The 18368-nt window shown below is 37.8% G+C and overlaps 1 protein-coding gene across 1 annotated transcript in view; it reads left to right on the forward strand.

Moving 5' to 3' along the window:
* GMCL1 (germ cell-less 1, spermatogenesis associated) overlaps nt 1-18368 on the forward strand; it is a 53626-nt gene that overhangs the window by 15155 nt on the left and 20103 nt on the right. The window contains exons 7-10 of the mRNA XM_007970346.3: nt 3574-3658; nt 5694-5784; nt 11510-11647; nt 17509-17578. Of these exons, the coding sequence (XP_007968537.2) occupies nt 3574-3658; nt 5694-5784; nt 11510-11647; nt 17509-17578 (384 nt within the window). The remainder of the gene's footprint in view (nt 1-3573; nt 3659-5693; nt 5785-11509; nt 11648-17508; nt 17579-18368) is intronic.

The following is an 18368-nucleotide window of genomic DNA, read 5'->3' on the forward strand; positions in this document are numbered from 1 at the left end:
ATATTATGTCTACCGTTTTAACCAATTTTAATAGAAAAATGCATTACTTTTCTTAATCCAGTCTGTCACTGATGGACATTTGGGTTGAAAAGAAAAGATGAGTTTGTGTCCTTTGTAGGGACATGGATGCAGCTGGAAACCATCATTCTTAGCAAACTATCACAAGAACAGAAAACCAAACACTGCATGTTCTCACTCATAGGTGGGAACTGAACAATGAGATCACTTGGACTCGGGAAGGGGAACATCACACACTGGGGCCTATCATGGGGAGGGGGGAGGGGAGAGGGATTGCATTGGGAGTTATACCTGATGTAAATGACGAGTTGATGGGTGCTGACGAGTTGATGAGTGCAGCACACCAACATGGCACAAGTATACATATGTAACAAACCTGCACGTTATGCACATGTACCCTAGAACTTAAAGTATAATAATAATAATAAATAAATTTAAAAAAGAAAAATAAAAAAAAATTTAAAAAAGAAAAATGCATTGCTGTTATAAGACTATAGAAAAGTTTCAGGTTTTGCCAGACTCTTAGAGAATTTAAAAGGTATATTTTAAAAATCATCTTTATTATTGAGAAATAAGTTTGAAGAAACGTTTTGGCCTTTTTTTTTTTTTAACCTTCAAAAACTTTTCATGTTGATCGGTTTTCTCACTAGAATGAATTCTCTGATGTGGCGTAACAAATGTGTGGCTCCTATAAATGTACATTTTTCCGTCTCTGATTATTTCACTCCTTGAATTCAAATCTGTAATCCCAGCTACTCTGGAGGCTGAGGCAGGAGGATTGCTTGAGCCATGGAGGTCAAGGTTGCAGTGAGCTGTGATTGCAACACTGCACTCCAGCCTCAGTATGAGTGAGACCCCAGTGAGACCAAGTTACCATAGTTCTTCACTGTCACCTCCTGGTACAAGGTCTTCTGAACCAGGTCAAGGTATTCCCACTCCTGATGAGAGAAGTCTATGGCCATGTCCCTGAATGTTACGAATTCGCAGGCCATGGTTTTAGACAAGCAAAAGCCAATCAGTCCTCAGGGTTTCTCTACCAGAAAAGCAGATTTAGGAAAACCTAGACCTGTAATCCCAGCACTTTGGGAGGCCAAGTTGGGAGGATTGCTTGAATCTAGGAGTTCGAGATCATCCTGGGCAACATAGTGACGTCCCCTCTCTTTGAGAAAATATCAGTCTTCCTTTAAAAAAAACTGTTACCACTACACAGGGTCCCATGCAGGCTTCAGGCTGGGGCTGCAGAGGCTCCCACAGTCAACTGCGCTGCCTTCATCTTCAAGCGGGACCCGGTCGGACACAGCACAGCGCAGAGCCAGAGGTCCTGGAGATGGAGCCAGAGGGCCAAGATTTCTCTGTCACCTGTGGACCATGTAGTCCAAGCTGGAATAATAGGACCGCAGTCACCTGTGAGAAATGGATTCCAGGGTTCTAAAAACCTACAAGAAATATGGCGGTGACAATGAGGACTGCCCACCATCCAAGCTACATAGCAGTCTTTCTTTTTTAAAGAGATGGGGGCCTTGCTATGTTGCCCAGGCTAGACTCAAACTCCTGGGCTCAAGCAGTCCTCCCACCTCAGCCTCCAAGTAGCAGGGATTATAGGCACATACCACTGCACCCAGCTTAGTTTGGCTTTTTGGATTAAGTACGCATATTATCCATTTATTCCTGCAGCAAGTACTTCCTAACTGTTCATTATGTAAAGATATTCTGTTAGTGGCTGTGAAGGATGCAGAGATGATTTTGTCATGGTCTCCTGCTGTCAGGGAACTTATAGTAATGGGACTAAGGTATTTGTGATGGGTCTGAGAAAATCTGGCTAGCAGTGAAGTTTTGAAGGCTGGTTGGCATTACAGTCATTTTCTGGCTTGCATTTACTTGACAGCGGTGCTTTGGAGACAGGGATACAAATGTGCCCAGGAGTAAGTGACTTTCTGATGGAAATGTACAAAACTAAAGTCAAACATTGCATAGCTCCCCGGGATGTGAATTTTACTGATTGTATTGATTTTTTGTTGTTGTTGTTGAGGTGGGGGAGAGGTAAACATTTTTATGTTTAAATACATTATAGAATAGAGGGAATTCAAATTTCCTTGAACTCTCAAGATACCATTTATAGAAATGTTATTTTTATGGTTAGACCACCACCTAGATCATTGGGTTTTTTCCTTTCTTTTGCCTTTACAAGGTAATTTGGTAGAGAAGTGTGAGAGACATTCATCACCTGGTGATATCGAGGCATAAATAAATCACTGTAGAATGTTTGATTTGAAAATCATTAGAAACACTTTAATACAGTCAACCCTCCATATCCATGGGTTCTCCATTTGTGGATTCAACCAACTGCTGATTGAAAAGATTTGGGGGAAAAACTTTAAAAAGTGATAACAAAAAACCCAATATTGTATGACAACTATTGTATAACATTTACATTGTAGTAAGTACTATAAGAACACCTAGAAATGATTTAAAGTATATGAGAGGATGTGCATAGGTTACATGCAAATACTGTGCCATTTTATATAAGGGCCTTGAGCATAGAGGATTTTGGTATTTGTAGGGGGTTCTGAAACCAACCCCCCACAGATACAAGGGGACAACTCTAATTTCTCATTGAGTTTTTTGAAAAAGGAGCAGGATCCTCTTAAAAACCCACATACTCTCTTGGCTTTTTGTGGCTCAAAGAAAGAAAGAACAAAGGAAAAGCAAAACAAAACAAAATAACTGATGATGTCATTTTCACTCTAAATAGCACATGTTTCTTGATCTTATGCTCTTGAATAGTACTAAAACCATAGTTTATGACTAAGCAGTTCTCTTAAGCCTAGAGGTTAAAGATTACTTTGACGATATAGCTATTCTAGTGTCTTTTTTTTTTTTTTTTTTTTTTTTGGAGACAGTATCTTGCTCTGTTGCCCAGGCTGGAGTGCAGTGGTACAGTCTCGGCTCACTGCAACCTCCACCTCTTGGGCTCAAGTGATCCTTCTACCCCTTCAGCCTCACAAGTAGCTGGGACTACAGGTGCACACCACCATGATTGGCTAATTTTTTTTTTTTTTTTTTTTTTTTTTTTTTTGGTACACGAGGTCTCACCATGTTGTCCAGGCTGGTCTCAAACGTCTGGCTTCAGATGATTCTCCTGCCTCCCAAAGTACTGGGATTACAGATGTGAGCCACTATGCCTGGCATTTTTTTAAAGAACAAAACAAAACATAGAAGTGGAGTGGTGGAAGGTAAAAGAGGATGGCTGTCATTTTATCAGAGCATACTGAAAGTTATCTTATTGGAACCTTGCTTTAACTTGATTAATCAGCAGATCAGAGCTCTTTGTTTCCCTATCAGTGTGAAAAGGACCTTTCACAGCACACTATCTGAATTAAAACTATCCTTGTATCCAGATAGATTGTTTTGTAAGATTCTTTGTCTTGGGCAGAAGGACTGCTGTCATTTTTAATTCCACGTATTTTTTCAAAGAAAGACAAAGCTTTTAGTTCCACCAGGATCCTTTAGCCTGTGCCTAAAGATAAGCTCACTCCCTCTATTTATCGTTTTCAGTATAAATGTCATGAAACAGCTCATTGGTTCATCTAACTTATTTGTGATGCAAGTGGAGATGGATATATACACCGCTCTAAAAAAGGTACTGACATAATATGATGTCATATTATGCAAGGATGTCACCTCAGCACTGTGTATAATGGTGAAAAACTGGAAACAGTGTCCAGCAATAAAGGGATGGTTATAAATGTAGGAAAAGGAAATAGGCCAAAACATTAAAAAGTCTTTATATTTAGGGATTTGGTATTATTAGTGATTTTAACTTTATTTTTTGTACTTTTCTATTTTAGGAATACTTTTCTGTTTTTTCCCAGACTTCTCTTTAACAAAAAATATATTGTTGTTATTTATTTACGTAATCAGAAATGTTTTATATCATTTTTAGGAACGTTTTCAAAGTTGAGCTTCAGTTAATGATGGTATTTTTAGACACACTTTTTCTAAGCAGTGTTGAAATTTTTCTTTCAAAGGCTTGTTTGCATGTCTGGCATATGTTTTACTTCATCCTTTTGAAAAGTTTCAACATTTTAAAAATCTAATTTTATTTTCACAACTCTGAAGATATAGATCAGCCACTATTCTTTCATGTAGATAGTGAGACTCAGAGCAGGCTTAAGGCAGAGACTGGATCTTGGGAGTCTCAGTCCATTGCCCTCTTCCTACTGCATAATCCTGCCTTTACCCTTTTGTCCCCAAAACTGTTGTGAGTATTTAACACAGTTGTGAAACTTCAGACTGACACACTTTCTAGCTTATCTCATAGGGACTCTTTGTTTGTTTGTTTCTATGGTAGAGATGAAATTTTGTGACTATTTTTCTTCAAGGAACTTTACTATCTGGGCTATCCAGTCTTTTAAAAAATTGGTGCAGAGGTCAGGCACAGTGACTCACGCCTTTAATCCCAGCAATTTGGGAGGCCCAGGCTGGCGGATCGCTTACGGCGCAGAGTTCAAGATCAGCTTGGGTAACATGGCAAAAACCCCTGTCTACAAAAAATACGAAAGCTTAGCTGGGTGTGGTGTTTGTGCCTGTAGTCCCAGCTACTCAGGAGGCTGAGGTGGGAGGATCACCTGAACCTAGGAGGTGCAGCCTGCAGTGAGTTGTCACAGTGGCATTCATTTCTGTTGTTATAACTGCTTTTTGCCAGTAATGATAAGTGCTAATACTTACAGGGTGTTTACATGCCATGCACCATTCTAAGTATTTATATATATTAAATATTTTAGTGTCCTATGAGGTAAACATATTATCATGCTCATTTTACAAATGAAGAAATTAAGGCCCAGAGATATTAGGTAATGTGCCCAGCTCTTAAGTGCCAGGTCCAGGATTTAAAAGTTGTTTTGCTCTTACCTGCTGTGCATATTATCTCAGCAATAAGACAAAGAAGCTCCTTTTTCCCGTGTTAATTTCTTGCTTTTATAATCTCATATAGTATTTAGTGAAATTGAGTTGTTAGTCAGTAGAATAAGTTAGTATAAAATTACTAATGTAATATACATATATATTAGACCTTTACCTTTTTAATACAGTAATCTCCAGCGAGTTACCATAAAGACTTCTCAAGGATTGGCTTACTGCTTAGCACCCACATCCAATTTTTATCACTGGACTGTGATTTTTTTTTTCTTTTTTCCTCGAGACAAGGTCTCGCTCTGTCACTTAGACTAGAACACAGTGGTGCAATCATGACTCACTGCAACCTTGACCTCCTGGGCTCAAAACGTTCTCCCACCTCAGCCTCTTGAGTAGCTGGGACTCCAGATGCATGCCACCATGCCCTTTTTTTTTTTTTTTTTCCCGTAGAGGTGGGGTTTCACCATGTTTCCCAGGCTGGTCTAAACCTCTCTTAAGTGATCTTCCTGCCTTGGCCTCCCAAGTGCTGGGATTATAGGTGTGAGCCACAGCACCCAGCCATTGAACTATGATAATGCCATGATAAATTGAGTGCTTATAAGCATGTCATCTAATAGTTGTACTTTCTCTTTTGCAATTGCTGGTAAAGTAGAAGTTAAATTTTTTAGCTATATATTTTAAGGTGAAAGCAATCTGAAAATGTAAAATCATAAAATGATGAAATTTCATAATTGTTTTCTTATTTAATTTTTTTAACCTAGTGGATGTTCCTTCAACTTGTGCCTTCTTGGAATGGATCTTTAAAACAGCTTTTGACAGAGACAGATGTCTGGTTTTCTAAACAGAGGAAAGGTAGGCCTAAAGTTTTTGAGAACTTATCTTTTAAAAGGAAATTTATTAAAATCAGGCCCCGTGAGAACAGAAAATAAATTAATTAATCAAATGAAATCAGGCCCTGACTTGTTTATAGACTTAATTTTAGAGCTTAGAGAAAACTTTAGCAGTTATCTACTTCAGCCCCTCATTTGTAGTGAGAAAATCAAGGCTAGATAAGAAAAATGCCTTACCTATCATTATCTGAATTGTTACTCCTTGAACTGTCACCATACTCTTGATCCCCCAAAACTATTGTTTTTCCCATTATATCACCAACAGATCTTGTTGACTGCATTTGTCTTGACCACACTGAGTTTTCTCTAACAAACTATACCCTGTCAGGCAACCATTCTTAACATGGGGGCCATAGATAGGCTTTCATGTGTCACTGACCCCCAAAAGTGGGTACAGAATTTGGGGGGGGTGTGTGTGTGCTGCTGCATACATTTGTGGGAGGAGAGCTTCCATACCTTCCATCAGATTCTCAGTAGAGACTGATCTAAAATTGATTAAGCTCAACTGCTATAAGGTCTTATCTGCACAAAGAAGGGCATGCAATGTAAAAAATACATGTGTGTGTATATTAAAATGTATGTATGTTATTTTTTACTTTGCTAAAACATATCTAGAAAAAGTATTTTTTATGGCTGTTAGGTGCAAAGAACTGGATAAATCATAATCCTTAGTTAATGATTTTCTTAGCTTATGGCCACCTTTTTGGTTTATTTTTAAGACGTTGAGCCTTTATGACCTAATCTTGGAGAATTAGAACATCAGTAACTTCAGTCTAATTCATGTGCTTCTTTTCTATTGTGTCCCTCTGACTTTTCCTAACCGCTATCTTGAGCTTCGTGTTTATTCTTTTGCTTTCAAAATATATATTATTGCACCAAGTATATATGTCTTAACATATATTACATAGTGGTGTGCTAATAAGCTGACTCTGAAAAAAACAATCCCTGATTAGTACCATTTTTTAATTCCCATGGTATAAATTTTCCCATTGTGGCTGATTGATTGCAAACTACCAACATGACATCACTTTGTGAAAAAGGAGATGTACACAGTCAGCTCCTATGAGCCAGCGGCAACACGCCACTGGATAATGTATCATTTTGTTTTAGTGGTTATGGAACTATGTCACATTGTGGCCTTAATTTTAATTTCCTTTATAACTAAAGAGATTGAACGACCCTTAATATGGTTATTAGCCACATGTTTCCTCTTCTGTGAGATATCTGTTTAGGTATGTTTCCTATTTTAATGTCACATTTGTCTTTTCTTATTTATTTGTAGACTTTCTTTATATATTCCTGATAACCAATACTTTGTCATAAATATGTTCTGCACTTCCAGTTTGTAGGTTATCTTTTTAATTTATTAAAGATGTCTTTTTGGTTGCTGCCGTGGCTCACGCCTGTAATCCCAGCCCTTTGGGAGGTCAAGGCAGGAGGCTCACTTGAGCCCAGGAGTTCAAGGACAGCCTGAGCAACATAAAGAATTTGCAGGGCAGCCAGGCACGGAGGCTTATGCCTGTACTCCCAGCACTTTGGGAGGCTGAGGTGGGCAGATCACAAGATCAGGAGTTGGAGACCAGCCTGGCCAACATGGTGAAACCCCATCTCTACTAAAGATACAAAAATTAGCTGGGCTTGGTGGCAGGCGCCTGTAATCCCAGCTGCTAGGGAGCCTGAGGGAGGAGAATCGCTTGAAACCAGAAGGCAGAGGTTGCAGTGAGCCAAAATTGCGCCACTGCATTCCAGCCTGGGCAACGAGCGAAACTCTGTCTCAAAAAAAAAAGAATTAGCAGGGCATGGTGGTGTGCACTTGTCTGTATTCCCAGCTACTGGGGAGGCTGACATGGGGGGAGGATCACCTGAGCCTGGGGGGGGTCAGAGCTGCAGTGAGCCATGGCCACACACCACTGCACTCCAGCCTGGACAGCAGAGTGTGAGACCCTGTCTCAAAAAAAAAAAGGAAAAAAAAATGTTTTTTGATGAATAGATGTTCTTAATTTTAAAATTTCATGCTCTTTATAGCTTAAATTCATTTTATAGAATTATTTTATGTAGTCAGATTTCCTACCTCAGAGCCAGACAAATTATTTTTCTGTAAAACTCTTGAAATAAAAATATGTAAAGAACCATATCAGTGAAATATAATTTGATTTCCTTGAAGAACAAAAATACTAAACTTTTATCTTAAATTATACTTTCGTGTTACATTATGGCAATTAAAGAGGGACTAGGGAAATTACAGAGGAGAAAAGTAGGGGAAAGCATTTAAATAAACAGAAGAGAGAGAAAAACTGAAAGAGGGCCGGGCGCGGTGGTTCAAGCCTGTAATCCCAGCACTTTGGGAGGCCGAGACGGGCAGATCACAAGGTCAGGAGATCGAGACCATCCTGGCAAACACGGTGAAACCCCGTCTCTACTAAAAAATACAAAAAACTAGCCGGGCGAGGTGGCGGGTGCCTGTAGTCCCAGCTACTCGGGAGACTGAGGCAGGAGAATAGTGTAAACCTGGGAGGTGGAGCTTGCAGTGAGCTGAGATCCGGCCACTGCACTCCAGCCTGGGCGACAGAACGAGACTCCATCTCAAAAACAAACAAAAAAAGAAAAACGGAAAGAGACAAGGATGGTGAAGAAGTTAAAAAGACAGAGGGACTCAGTAGAAATAGCAGATGTTAGGCAAATGTTGATAGAACCTTAGGATCATTTGTGCTTCAGATAGATCCACCACAGCAATCAATCAAAAGAGAAATTGCCCTGTAGCCTAAGTGGCAGAAACTAGAGAAGCAAGCTGTGGTCCACTTCTGGTTTCCCACTTGAGGCTCTCCCTCCCAGCCCCTGAGGTGTGAAAGTTTACAGTTCAACATAACTTTTCAGGGAGACATTGATTGCACAAACAAAAATGTATGTCTAATGCTCTTGTTTTTCTGTGTAGATTTTATAGAGTCATTTTCAGTAGTTTTAAAATTGTAAATAAGATGCATACTTAGGAAACAGGATAGAAAAAATCACTTGTGATCCCTCACTTGTTATATATTGGTGTATGTCTGTCTGTCTGTCTGTTTTTTGTTTTTTTTTTTTTTTTGTCTTGCTCTGTCACCCAGGCTGGAAGTGCAGTGGTGCGATCTTGGCTCACTGCGGCCTCCGCCTCCCAGATTCAAGCAATTCTCCTGCCTCAGCCTCTCGAGTAGCTGGGACTACAGGTGCATGCCACCACACCCAGCTAATATTTTGTATTTTTAGTAGAGATGGGTTTTTGCCATGTTAGCCGGGCTGGTCTTGAACTTCTGGCCTCGAGTGATCTGCCTGCCTCAGCCTCCCAATGTGCTAGGACTACAGGCGTGAGCCACCACACCCAGCGTATATTTTTGTATATTTCTTTTAAGTTATCTTAATTATTTGACTTTTCAGATCTATATGGATCAGGACTACAAGAAACAATAGAAATTTAGAAAGTTTTCTACACAATTATACTTAAGGATTGCTATTGAATTTAGCTGATGGAATAAGTATGGCCACATGTTGTCCAGCAAGCAACTTTAAAACATTTTTTTTGGTTCTATAAATTCTTACAGAAGTAAATGAGCCAGTCTCTTCTACAGCCTTGACGAAAAGGCTTCATGAGATGTAATCACCAGATTTTTGTGAGACAATCCAGAATTAGATTTTTATGTCTTGTTCATGTGACAGAACACCTGTGAAAACAAAATGGTATTCTCAGCACACCCCATGAAATTGGCACATTTAATTCAACGTGTGAACTAGAACCAATGTTGTTATTTTTAAAAGCCAGAGATATAAATCCACCATCACACACCTGTTGTATAAATAAGCAAAGTTAACTATTAATTTTTTTAATGAATTTACTGCTTTCTTGTTTGCTTTGCTGACTCTAAGCAGGTGCCAAGGGAATACGAAAAATATATGAGATAATGTGGAAATTCTTTTCATTAACTTGGCTGTCTTTATTACAATTTTCAGTAAAAAAATATTTTAGTGGAGAACACCTTCTGGTCTACAGAAAACCTGTATTCTATGTGAAGCATGGTTTGAGACATAGTAGTCTATAATGGCAACTGTCTTGTTTTTCTCCTTATCCTTAATAGCAACAGGACTGGGTGTACATACTCTCCTGGGTGTATGTCGTTTAACAGAAAACATAGACTAGGGCTCATGCACAAATACCTGTTTGATAGCAGTAACTCTAAACCTTTCCTTCTGACTCATGAAAGCACACTGGAATGTAACTGAGGGTAATTTTTAGGAATAACCTTAAATTCTCCCTAAAAGAAAAAAAATTATATACTTCATAAACTTGAATTATTCTATTTTCTTTTTTTGAGACAAAGTTTCACTCTGTCACCCAGGCTGGAGTGCAGTGGCATGATCTCGGCTCACTGCATCCTCTGCCTCCCAGGTTTAAGCAGTTCTCTGCCTCAGCCTCCCAAGTAGCTGGGATTACAGGCACCCACTACCACGCCTGGCTAATCTTTTTTGTATTTTTAGTAGAGATGGGGTTTCACCATCTTGGCCAGGCTGATCTTGAACTCCTGACCTCGTGATCCACCCGCCTCAGCCTCCCAAAGTGCTGGGATTACAGGCATGAGCCACCACGCCCGGCCGAATTATTCTGTTTTCAGCATTATTATTATTATTTATTTATTTTAGAGACAGGGTCTTGCTCTGTCACACAGGCTGGAGTGCAGCGGCACAATCATAGCTCGCTGCAAGCTCTAACTCCTGGGCTCGAGCAATCTTTCCACCTCAGCCTCCTGAGGAGCTGGGTCTGGTCTGCAGACACATGCCACCACACCTCGCTAATTTTTTTATTTTTATTTTTTGTAGAGATGGGAGTCTCACAATGTTGGCCAGGCTGATCTTAGACATCCTGGACTCAAGTGATCCTTCCACCTTAGACTCCCAAAGTGCCAGGATTACAGGTGTGAGCCACCGTGCCCAGCCTTGAATTATCTTAATAATAACTGAATACTACCCAACTGTTGCAAAACTATGGCTACAATGTCTGTCTTTTATTTTATTTTGTTTTATTTTATTTTAATAGAGATAGCATCTCACTATGTTGCCCAGGCTGGTCTCTTAACTCCTGGGCATAAACAGTCTGCCAGCCTCAGCCTCCCAGAATGCTGGGATCACAGGCGTGAGCCACCACGCCTAGCCATACGTAGTCTTTCTTATTTTGTATTTCAATAGAGAATTAATATATTAACTAGTGTTCATTACATGTAGCTGACATGTAAGTTAAAAGAAATTAAGAGATAGTCTTTGTCCTGTGTACCTTACCCTTGAGTGAGGCTTTTGGGCTCCAGAGTTTCACTGGCCTGTTCGGTTCCTGGGAGGGGGATTCTGGTGAGAGTGTGTAACCCTAAGTACCTTTCTCAAGCCTTCCTTTCCCAACTTGCTGCGCTATAAATGCCAAATGCCCAGAAACAGCTGAATTCCCAGCCCAGGGGTTTCATTAGGACCAAAGTTAATTTCCTGGGATTTTAAAATAAATCTCCTTATGTTTTTATCTGTAAACCTAAGGTTTATAAAATTCTTGAGAACTTTAAAACTACCTTATTTTGTATTCTAATAGACGTGAGTGTATGTGTATATCTCCTGTCCATCAAAACATTTAAGAATAATAGGTTTGAAAAGAATGACTGTTTAACTTACACGGTTTTTTATAGATTTTGAAGGTATGGCCTTTCTTGAAACTGAACAAGGAAAACCATTTGTGTCGGTATTCGGACATTTAAGGTTACAATATATTATCAGTGATCTGGCCTCTGCAAGAATTATTGAACAAGATGCTATAGTACCTTCAGGTAAGAGAACATAATGAATTTGTAATTTTAAGTAATATATTTCTGATTATAACAGTAATATAGATCATAGAATAGAACAAGGAAGTAGAAATTATTATTAATCCCAAAAAGGTATACATGTTTATTCCAAAGTAGAATCATACTATAGAGGTAATTTTCCATGCTTACATATCATGAGTATTTTCCCATATCATATTTCATTAAATACTCTCTAGAATATTTAAATGATTATCTAGTATTCTGTAATATGGATGTTCTTTAATTTAATAAACCAGTACATGATTTTGGATCAGACTTTTAAAAATGACTTTTGAAGTATTTAAAGATCATAACTGATTTTTCTATTAGTGCTCCTTAAATTTGTTTATTCTGGTTTTTTCTTATTCTAAAGTCTTAAACTTCATGTTGAAGCAAATGTGTCTTTGCTAATTATAATTTAAATTTTTTGAAATAACTACTGATTTACCTTTCTGAGTTAAATCTCTAGTGCTTGTGAATAATTCCATTTAGTACTATATATACATATAAGAAATGGAAAATAGAATTTCTGTTTGAAGATTTATATGTCATGTTTGCAGTAATAATTAGAGTTATAGATTTGTGTAAAAGGTTGTGATTTTTTGACACCTTAATTGTGACATAGCTATATGTTTATAGATTTAAATTGTTCCTGAAATCTGTATACTTATTTGGAAAGGAATTGAAGGGAAAGAAAACTTAGAGTTAACTCTTCTGGTATATTTGGAAGTGGTGCATTTTTATAAAATCACTTCAGCAAGTTTATAGATGCTGTTTAAATCACAAATTCTCTGAATTTTACATTCCTTATAGTATAGCAGTTCTATAATAGTTTTAGTATCTGTTAAATACCAGGCCCTAGCAATGATGTAATATTAGATGCCAAAGCCAATTACATATGCCACTCTAACTGTACTTCCTTTTAAGGCTTTTTGCAAATGAGTTTTGAAAGAGATTGGGGAAAAGTTTGTTCTAAAGTGGTTTAATTTAAGTGTGCCTGTGATGCAAGTGGATAAGCTTTATATTTTTGGATTGCAAGATGGGTACAAGTATTTCTAGTCTAAAATAGTTTATTCAATATAGAATCAGAAAGAGTTTAGATCCTGTATTTTCTGGCAGATGTCAGTCATTGTTACCATATCTTACAGATAATTATTTACCACATATTTATCACATTGTGAAGGGACAGAAGGAAGCCACCTAATTCACATTATTGAGATAGATTGGTATATGCTGTCAGTAGGAAGGTATCTTAGATTTGAAATGAGTTGAAATTATTTTGATTAATCAACCTAAAACTTGATCATTTTTCAGAAATAGTGCCAAACGTGTTAACATTAATCAAAGTTAGACATTTGGCAATATGGAGAGTTTGAGTACATCTGTTTGCCATCTTTAGGTAAAAAATTTAGAAACATGTTTAATTAAAAGTTGAATTGGGACTTTGTATAGAAGCATTTTATTTTAGGATTCAACTGTGTCAAGCACTCTACTTTGTGCTGAGTACTGCTGCAGAGCATTCTACAGCTCTCGTATTGGTGTCACTGCAAATTGACATTTCAACACTAAGCTTGAACCTTGGGACTTCTTATACTACTTTTAGTTCGTTATTTCTCTTTTTCATTTCCTTCAGCAATTATATCAATTTCTGCCACTCTGTTCTAACTTTCTACCCAATTACCTCATTGTCAGTTTTGTGAAAATAAGTTACTGAAAATGAAAAAGTATATAAATCCATGTAATAAATTCAGAAAATAGCTTCAGAACTAGATTTTTATGTTATTATACATAAGCGTTTTTGAACCAGGCTTCTCCATAATTTTGTGTTACTATTTTCTACCTAGATGCTCTATACAGAGTACTCCTATTTGTCCATGTAGAAATTTTTACTATGTAAATGTTTGGTCACTCATCTTCATTATCTACATCTGATTTATGTGTTTCATAAAGTAGTTCAACTTGTAGGCTTAGTTTTTTGCTATAAGCCATATTAGTTTTAAGTGGATTCGTGTGAGTGTATGTATACCTGAAGATACACTTTTCCCTTCACTTAAACAAAAAATACTGGGCAAATTAGGAAGTATCTTTTTTTGCTTTTTAAAGTTGGTAAACGTAAGACATGACATTTTCAAATAATATCGTTTTAGAGGTCCCCTTTCCATATTCTTTGTGTAAAACTAGGGAAATAATCTAAATAAATTCAGTCTCATGTATCTCATTTATTCCATTGGGAAAATACTGTGTTTATATTCAAAACTGCTGTAGACTAGATCTCAACTGCAGATCGGATCCATGACACTGTCAAATACCACCTTGACATGCCCATTTTTTTTTTCGCCCTGTGGCCTGGAGAGGGGCAGGCAGGTAGAGGCAGAGTCTTGCTATGTTACCCAGGCTCTTCTCAAACTTCTAGTCTTAAGCAATCCTGCCGCCTCGGTTTCCCAAAATACTGGAATTACAGGCATGAGTCACTGCACCTAGCCCCTATTTTGAGTTTTTGTTTTGGACCTTGGTCTGATAAAGTTTAAAATAAGTGCTGAAACATATTACTATTTAGTCAAAGTTTAGTCTACGTAGTCAAAGTTTCTTGAAGGCACTTTTTCAGAATCTTTCCAGCCAACAGTAGCTCTCTGCCAAAAAGGATTCTGGCAAACTCTGCCTAGTGTTTCTTCCTTTTTGGAAATGATTGCATACAAACATACTGAAAACTCTGTGAAAAGGAACCTGCTTCACTTCTTTTTATCCCATATTTTACCAGGGATTCTTTTTTTTTTTCCTTTTGCAATGCTGTTAACATTGCATTTGAACTTGTGTTACATTGACTTACTTTTGGAATGCTGCTTTTAAGACATGGGACCTAGAATCCTTGAGCTACCAATGACCAGAAAGATTTGAAGTTTCACTTTTTACTTTTTTGGATTAAGCCATGACAAGAGAAACAAAAATATGTACTCATGTTTTTAACTTGTTAAAATGCTTTTGGTTTTAAAGGAGGTTATACAAAACTTGTTGCAATTTAAATTCTAAAACATTTTTGGCCAGGCACGGTGGCTCACACCTGTAATCCCAGCACTTTGGGAGGCGGAGGTGGGTGGATCATAAGGTAAGGAGATCGAGACCATCCTGGACAACACGGTGAAACTCCGTCTCTACTAAAATACAAAAAATAAGCAGGTGTGGTGGCACATGCCTATAATCCCAGCAACTGGGGAGGCTGAGGTAGGGGAATCGCTCAAACCCGGGAGGCGGAAGTTGCAGTGAACCTAGATCATGCCACCACACTCCAGCCTGGTGACAGAGCAAGACTCTGTCAAAAAAAAAAAAAAAAAAAAAAAAATTGTGGGATACATCTAACATGATATTTGAGAATATGCATGTATGTGTAACTCATTCCAGTTTTACAAATGAATCATGAAATGCCATATGCTATCTCTAGATCAATGAGTTTCTAACTCCAGGCATTTTAATAGGTAGTGATCAGCTTTAAATACACATATATAAGAATTTTTGGCCGGGCGCGGTGGCTCACACCTGTAATCCGAGTACTTTGGGAGGCTGAGGCCAGCGGATCATGAGGTCAGGAGATCGAGACCATCCTGGCTAACCTGGTGAAACCCCATCTCTACTAAAAATACAAAAAATTAGCCAGGCGTGGTGGCGAGTGCCTGTAGTCCCAGCTACTCAGGAGGCTGAGGCAGGAGAATGGTGTGAACCCTGGAGGCGGAGCTTGCAGTGAGCCAAGATCGCACCACTGTACTCCAGCCTGGGCAACAGAGTGAGACTCCATCTCAAAAAAAAAAAAAAGAATTTTTAAAAATATACGAGTATATGTGTGCTGAGTCATGCAATAGTTGCTACTAGTATTTACCTATGAAGACAAATTATCTGTGCTAGACACTTAAATTCCTTATAATATCAAGAATATAATTTTGGAGGCCCCTGAAAGAAACATTCAAAAGTGTATTTAGGCCAGACATGGTGGCCCACGCCTGTAATCCCAGCAGTAGGTGGCTGAAGCAGGAGACCCCTTCTCCATAAGAAATGGAAAAATTAGCTAGGCATGGTGGCAGACGCCTGTAGTCCCAGCTCCTCTGGAGGCTGAGAGGAGAATCGCTTGAGCCCAGGAGTTCAAGACTGCAGTTTACCAAGATAGGGCCACTGGACTCCAGCCTGGGCCACAGAGCGAGACCGTGTCTCTCTCTCTAAAAAAAAAAAAAAAAAAAAAAAAAGTATTTGTATTTATAGGATGTTTTAAGGAAAGACACCAGTAAATATTGGAAGTCACCTGATTACTTTTATTAAGTAGAGACCTAGGAAGTGACAATCCAGATTTTAATTGCACTATAATTTCCACCCCTCTTTTAGAGATTGAAAAATAATTTAAGAACTTAAAAAAAATAGAAAAACTACCCTAGTTGGGAATAAACAAGAGCAGAGAGATAAATAGTGCTAAGCCATTTCTTTCTTTCTTTCTTTCTTTCTTTCTTTCTTTCTTTCTTTCTTTCTTTCTTTCTTTCTTTTCTTTTCTTTTCTTTTCTTTTCTTTTCTTTCTTTCTTTCTTTCTTTCTTTCTGGCAGGGTCTTGCTCTGTTGCCCAGGTTTTGAGTGCATTGGCATGTCCAGGGCTCGCTGCAGCCTTGACCTCCCAGGCTCAAGAAATCTTCCTGCTTCAGCCTCCTGAGTAGCTGGGACGACAGGCACACGCCACTATGTCCACCTAATTTTCATGATTTTGGAGAGATCGGGTCTCACTATGTTGCCCAGGCTGGTCTGGAACTCCTGGACTCAAGTGATCCTCCTACCTCAGCCTCCCAAAGTGCTTGGGATTACAGGCATGAGCCATCTCACCTGGCCTACTCTTGTTTTTAATCTGTTTTTATCTAAAATAACTAACATTTCCACTTACACAGGCTTATTTTGTGGGAAAAAAGTATTATTATAGGAATGTCTATAATTGTAATTTTTATTCTATTTAGAATAATTTAAAATATTTTAATTTTATATTATCTAAATCTAATATTCTAGAATTATTTATTTATTGAGTGTGCATGTTTCATCTACTAATGTAGGGATTTCCCAAAAAACAAATTAATTGTTTTTTTAAGATGTTAATAACTGAAGAGTTTATTATTCAATTTTCTGTCAGAACTTCTATAAAAACTAAAAATATAGTTTCAGGTATGATTTTTACAATTGAAAAATTAATATGAACTATGAAAAGGAAAACATTAAATGCAAGAATATGCTTTTAACTAAGGATTTACATCCCAATTTAAATGTATGCAATATAAGTGCAGTCTATCCTGAGACAAAGCTATATAACCTTTACCACTTTAAAGATCATTAAGCCATTATAGTATGTTTGTAAAATATAAGCTACCTACCAGTTTCGTTTGTTTGTTTGTTTGTTTTCTGTCTGTTTGATTGTTTGAGATGGAGTCTCACTCTGTCACCCAGGCTGGAGTGCAGTGGCATGATTTTGACTCCCTGCAACCTCCACCTCCTGGGTTCAAGTGATTCTCCTGCCTCTGCCGCCCAAGTAGTTGGGATTACAGGCGCCCACCACCACACCCAGCTAATTTTTGTATTTTTAGTAGAGATGCGTTTTTGCCATGTTAGTCAGGCTGGTCTCGAACTCCTGACCTCAGGTGATCCACCTGTCTTGGCTTCCCAAAGTGCTGGGATTACAGGCATGAGCCACCATGCCTGGCCTAAGCTACCTAATTTTTAAATTGCTATTTTAAACTTGTATTTAGAAATGGTAACAATTTTATCAACTATGAATGTTTAAATCCTTTATGTTCTTCAGTCGTTATTTATTATTAATTTATTCTTACATTTCAGAATGGCTCTCTTCTGTGTATAAACAGCAGTGGTTTGCTATGCTGCGGGCAGAACAAGACAGTGAGGTGGGGTAAGTATATTATAACGTATCATTTTTCGTTAAAAAAATTTGCTATGGATTTTTTAATGCGTTAATTATGTTGAAAAATCATTAATAGTATTGAAAACTCAAGCTGTTGAAGTAAAGATCATATTATCACTTTTTATTATATATTTGCAACATTATCAGTCTTATAAATGTCTTTCTGGTCAATTAGTATAATGCAATTATTGAAATATCATTTGCTTTGTTAGTAAAATCGAACATGTAATCCATGTATACCTTGTTTCACTTAGTATCATATGATTTTCTTTCGACATACTGAACTATTATTTGAGGTAATGCTTTCATAAAGCACAATTTTTATATTTATGTCTAGGTAAATCTGTTTTTTCTTATTTATGGTAGTATTGTCAAATTCTAATTAATGTAATGAATAGGTTTTGATGATCTTTAAGTCTAAAATTAATTTAAAAACCATGCAGGCCAGGCACAGTGGCTCACGCCTGTAATCCCAATACTTTGGGAGGCTGAGGTGGGAGGATCACTTAGGGTCAAGAGTTTGAGACCAGCCTGGCCAACATAATGAAACCCTGTCTCTACTAAACCCTGGAAGTGGAGTTTGCGGTGAGCCGAGATTGCTCCACTGCACTTCCAAGCCTGGGGGATAGAGTGAGACTCTGTCTCAAAAATAAAATAAAATAAAATAAAATAAAATAAAATAAAATAAAATAACAACAAAAAAAACACCATCTGGTTACGAATACTTTCCCCAAAAACATGTGACTCCCCCCACAAAACATTAATGCTCTTTCTTCAT

Source organism: Chlorocebus sabaeus, chromosome 14 (assembly GCF_047675955.1).
Source record: "Chlorocebus sabaeus isolate Y175 chromosome 14, mChlSab1.0.hap1, whole genome shotgun sequence".
In the NCBI taxonomy this organism is placed as follows: Eukaryota; Metazoa; Chordata; class Mammalia; order Primates; family Cercopithecidae; genus Chlorocebus; species Chlorocebus sabaeus.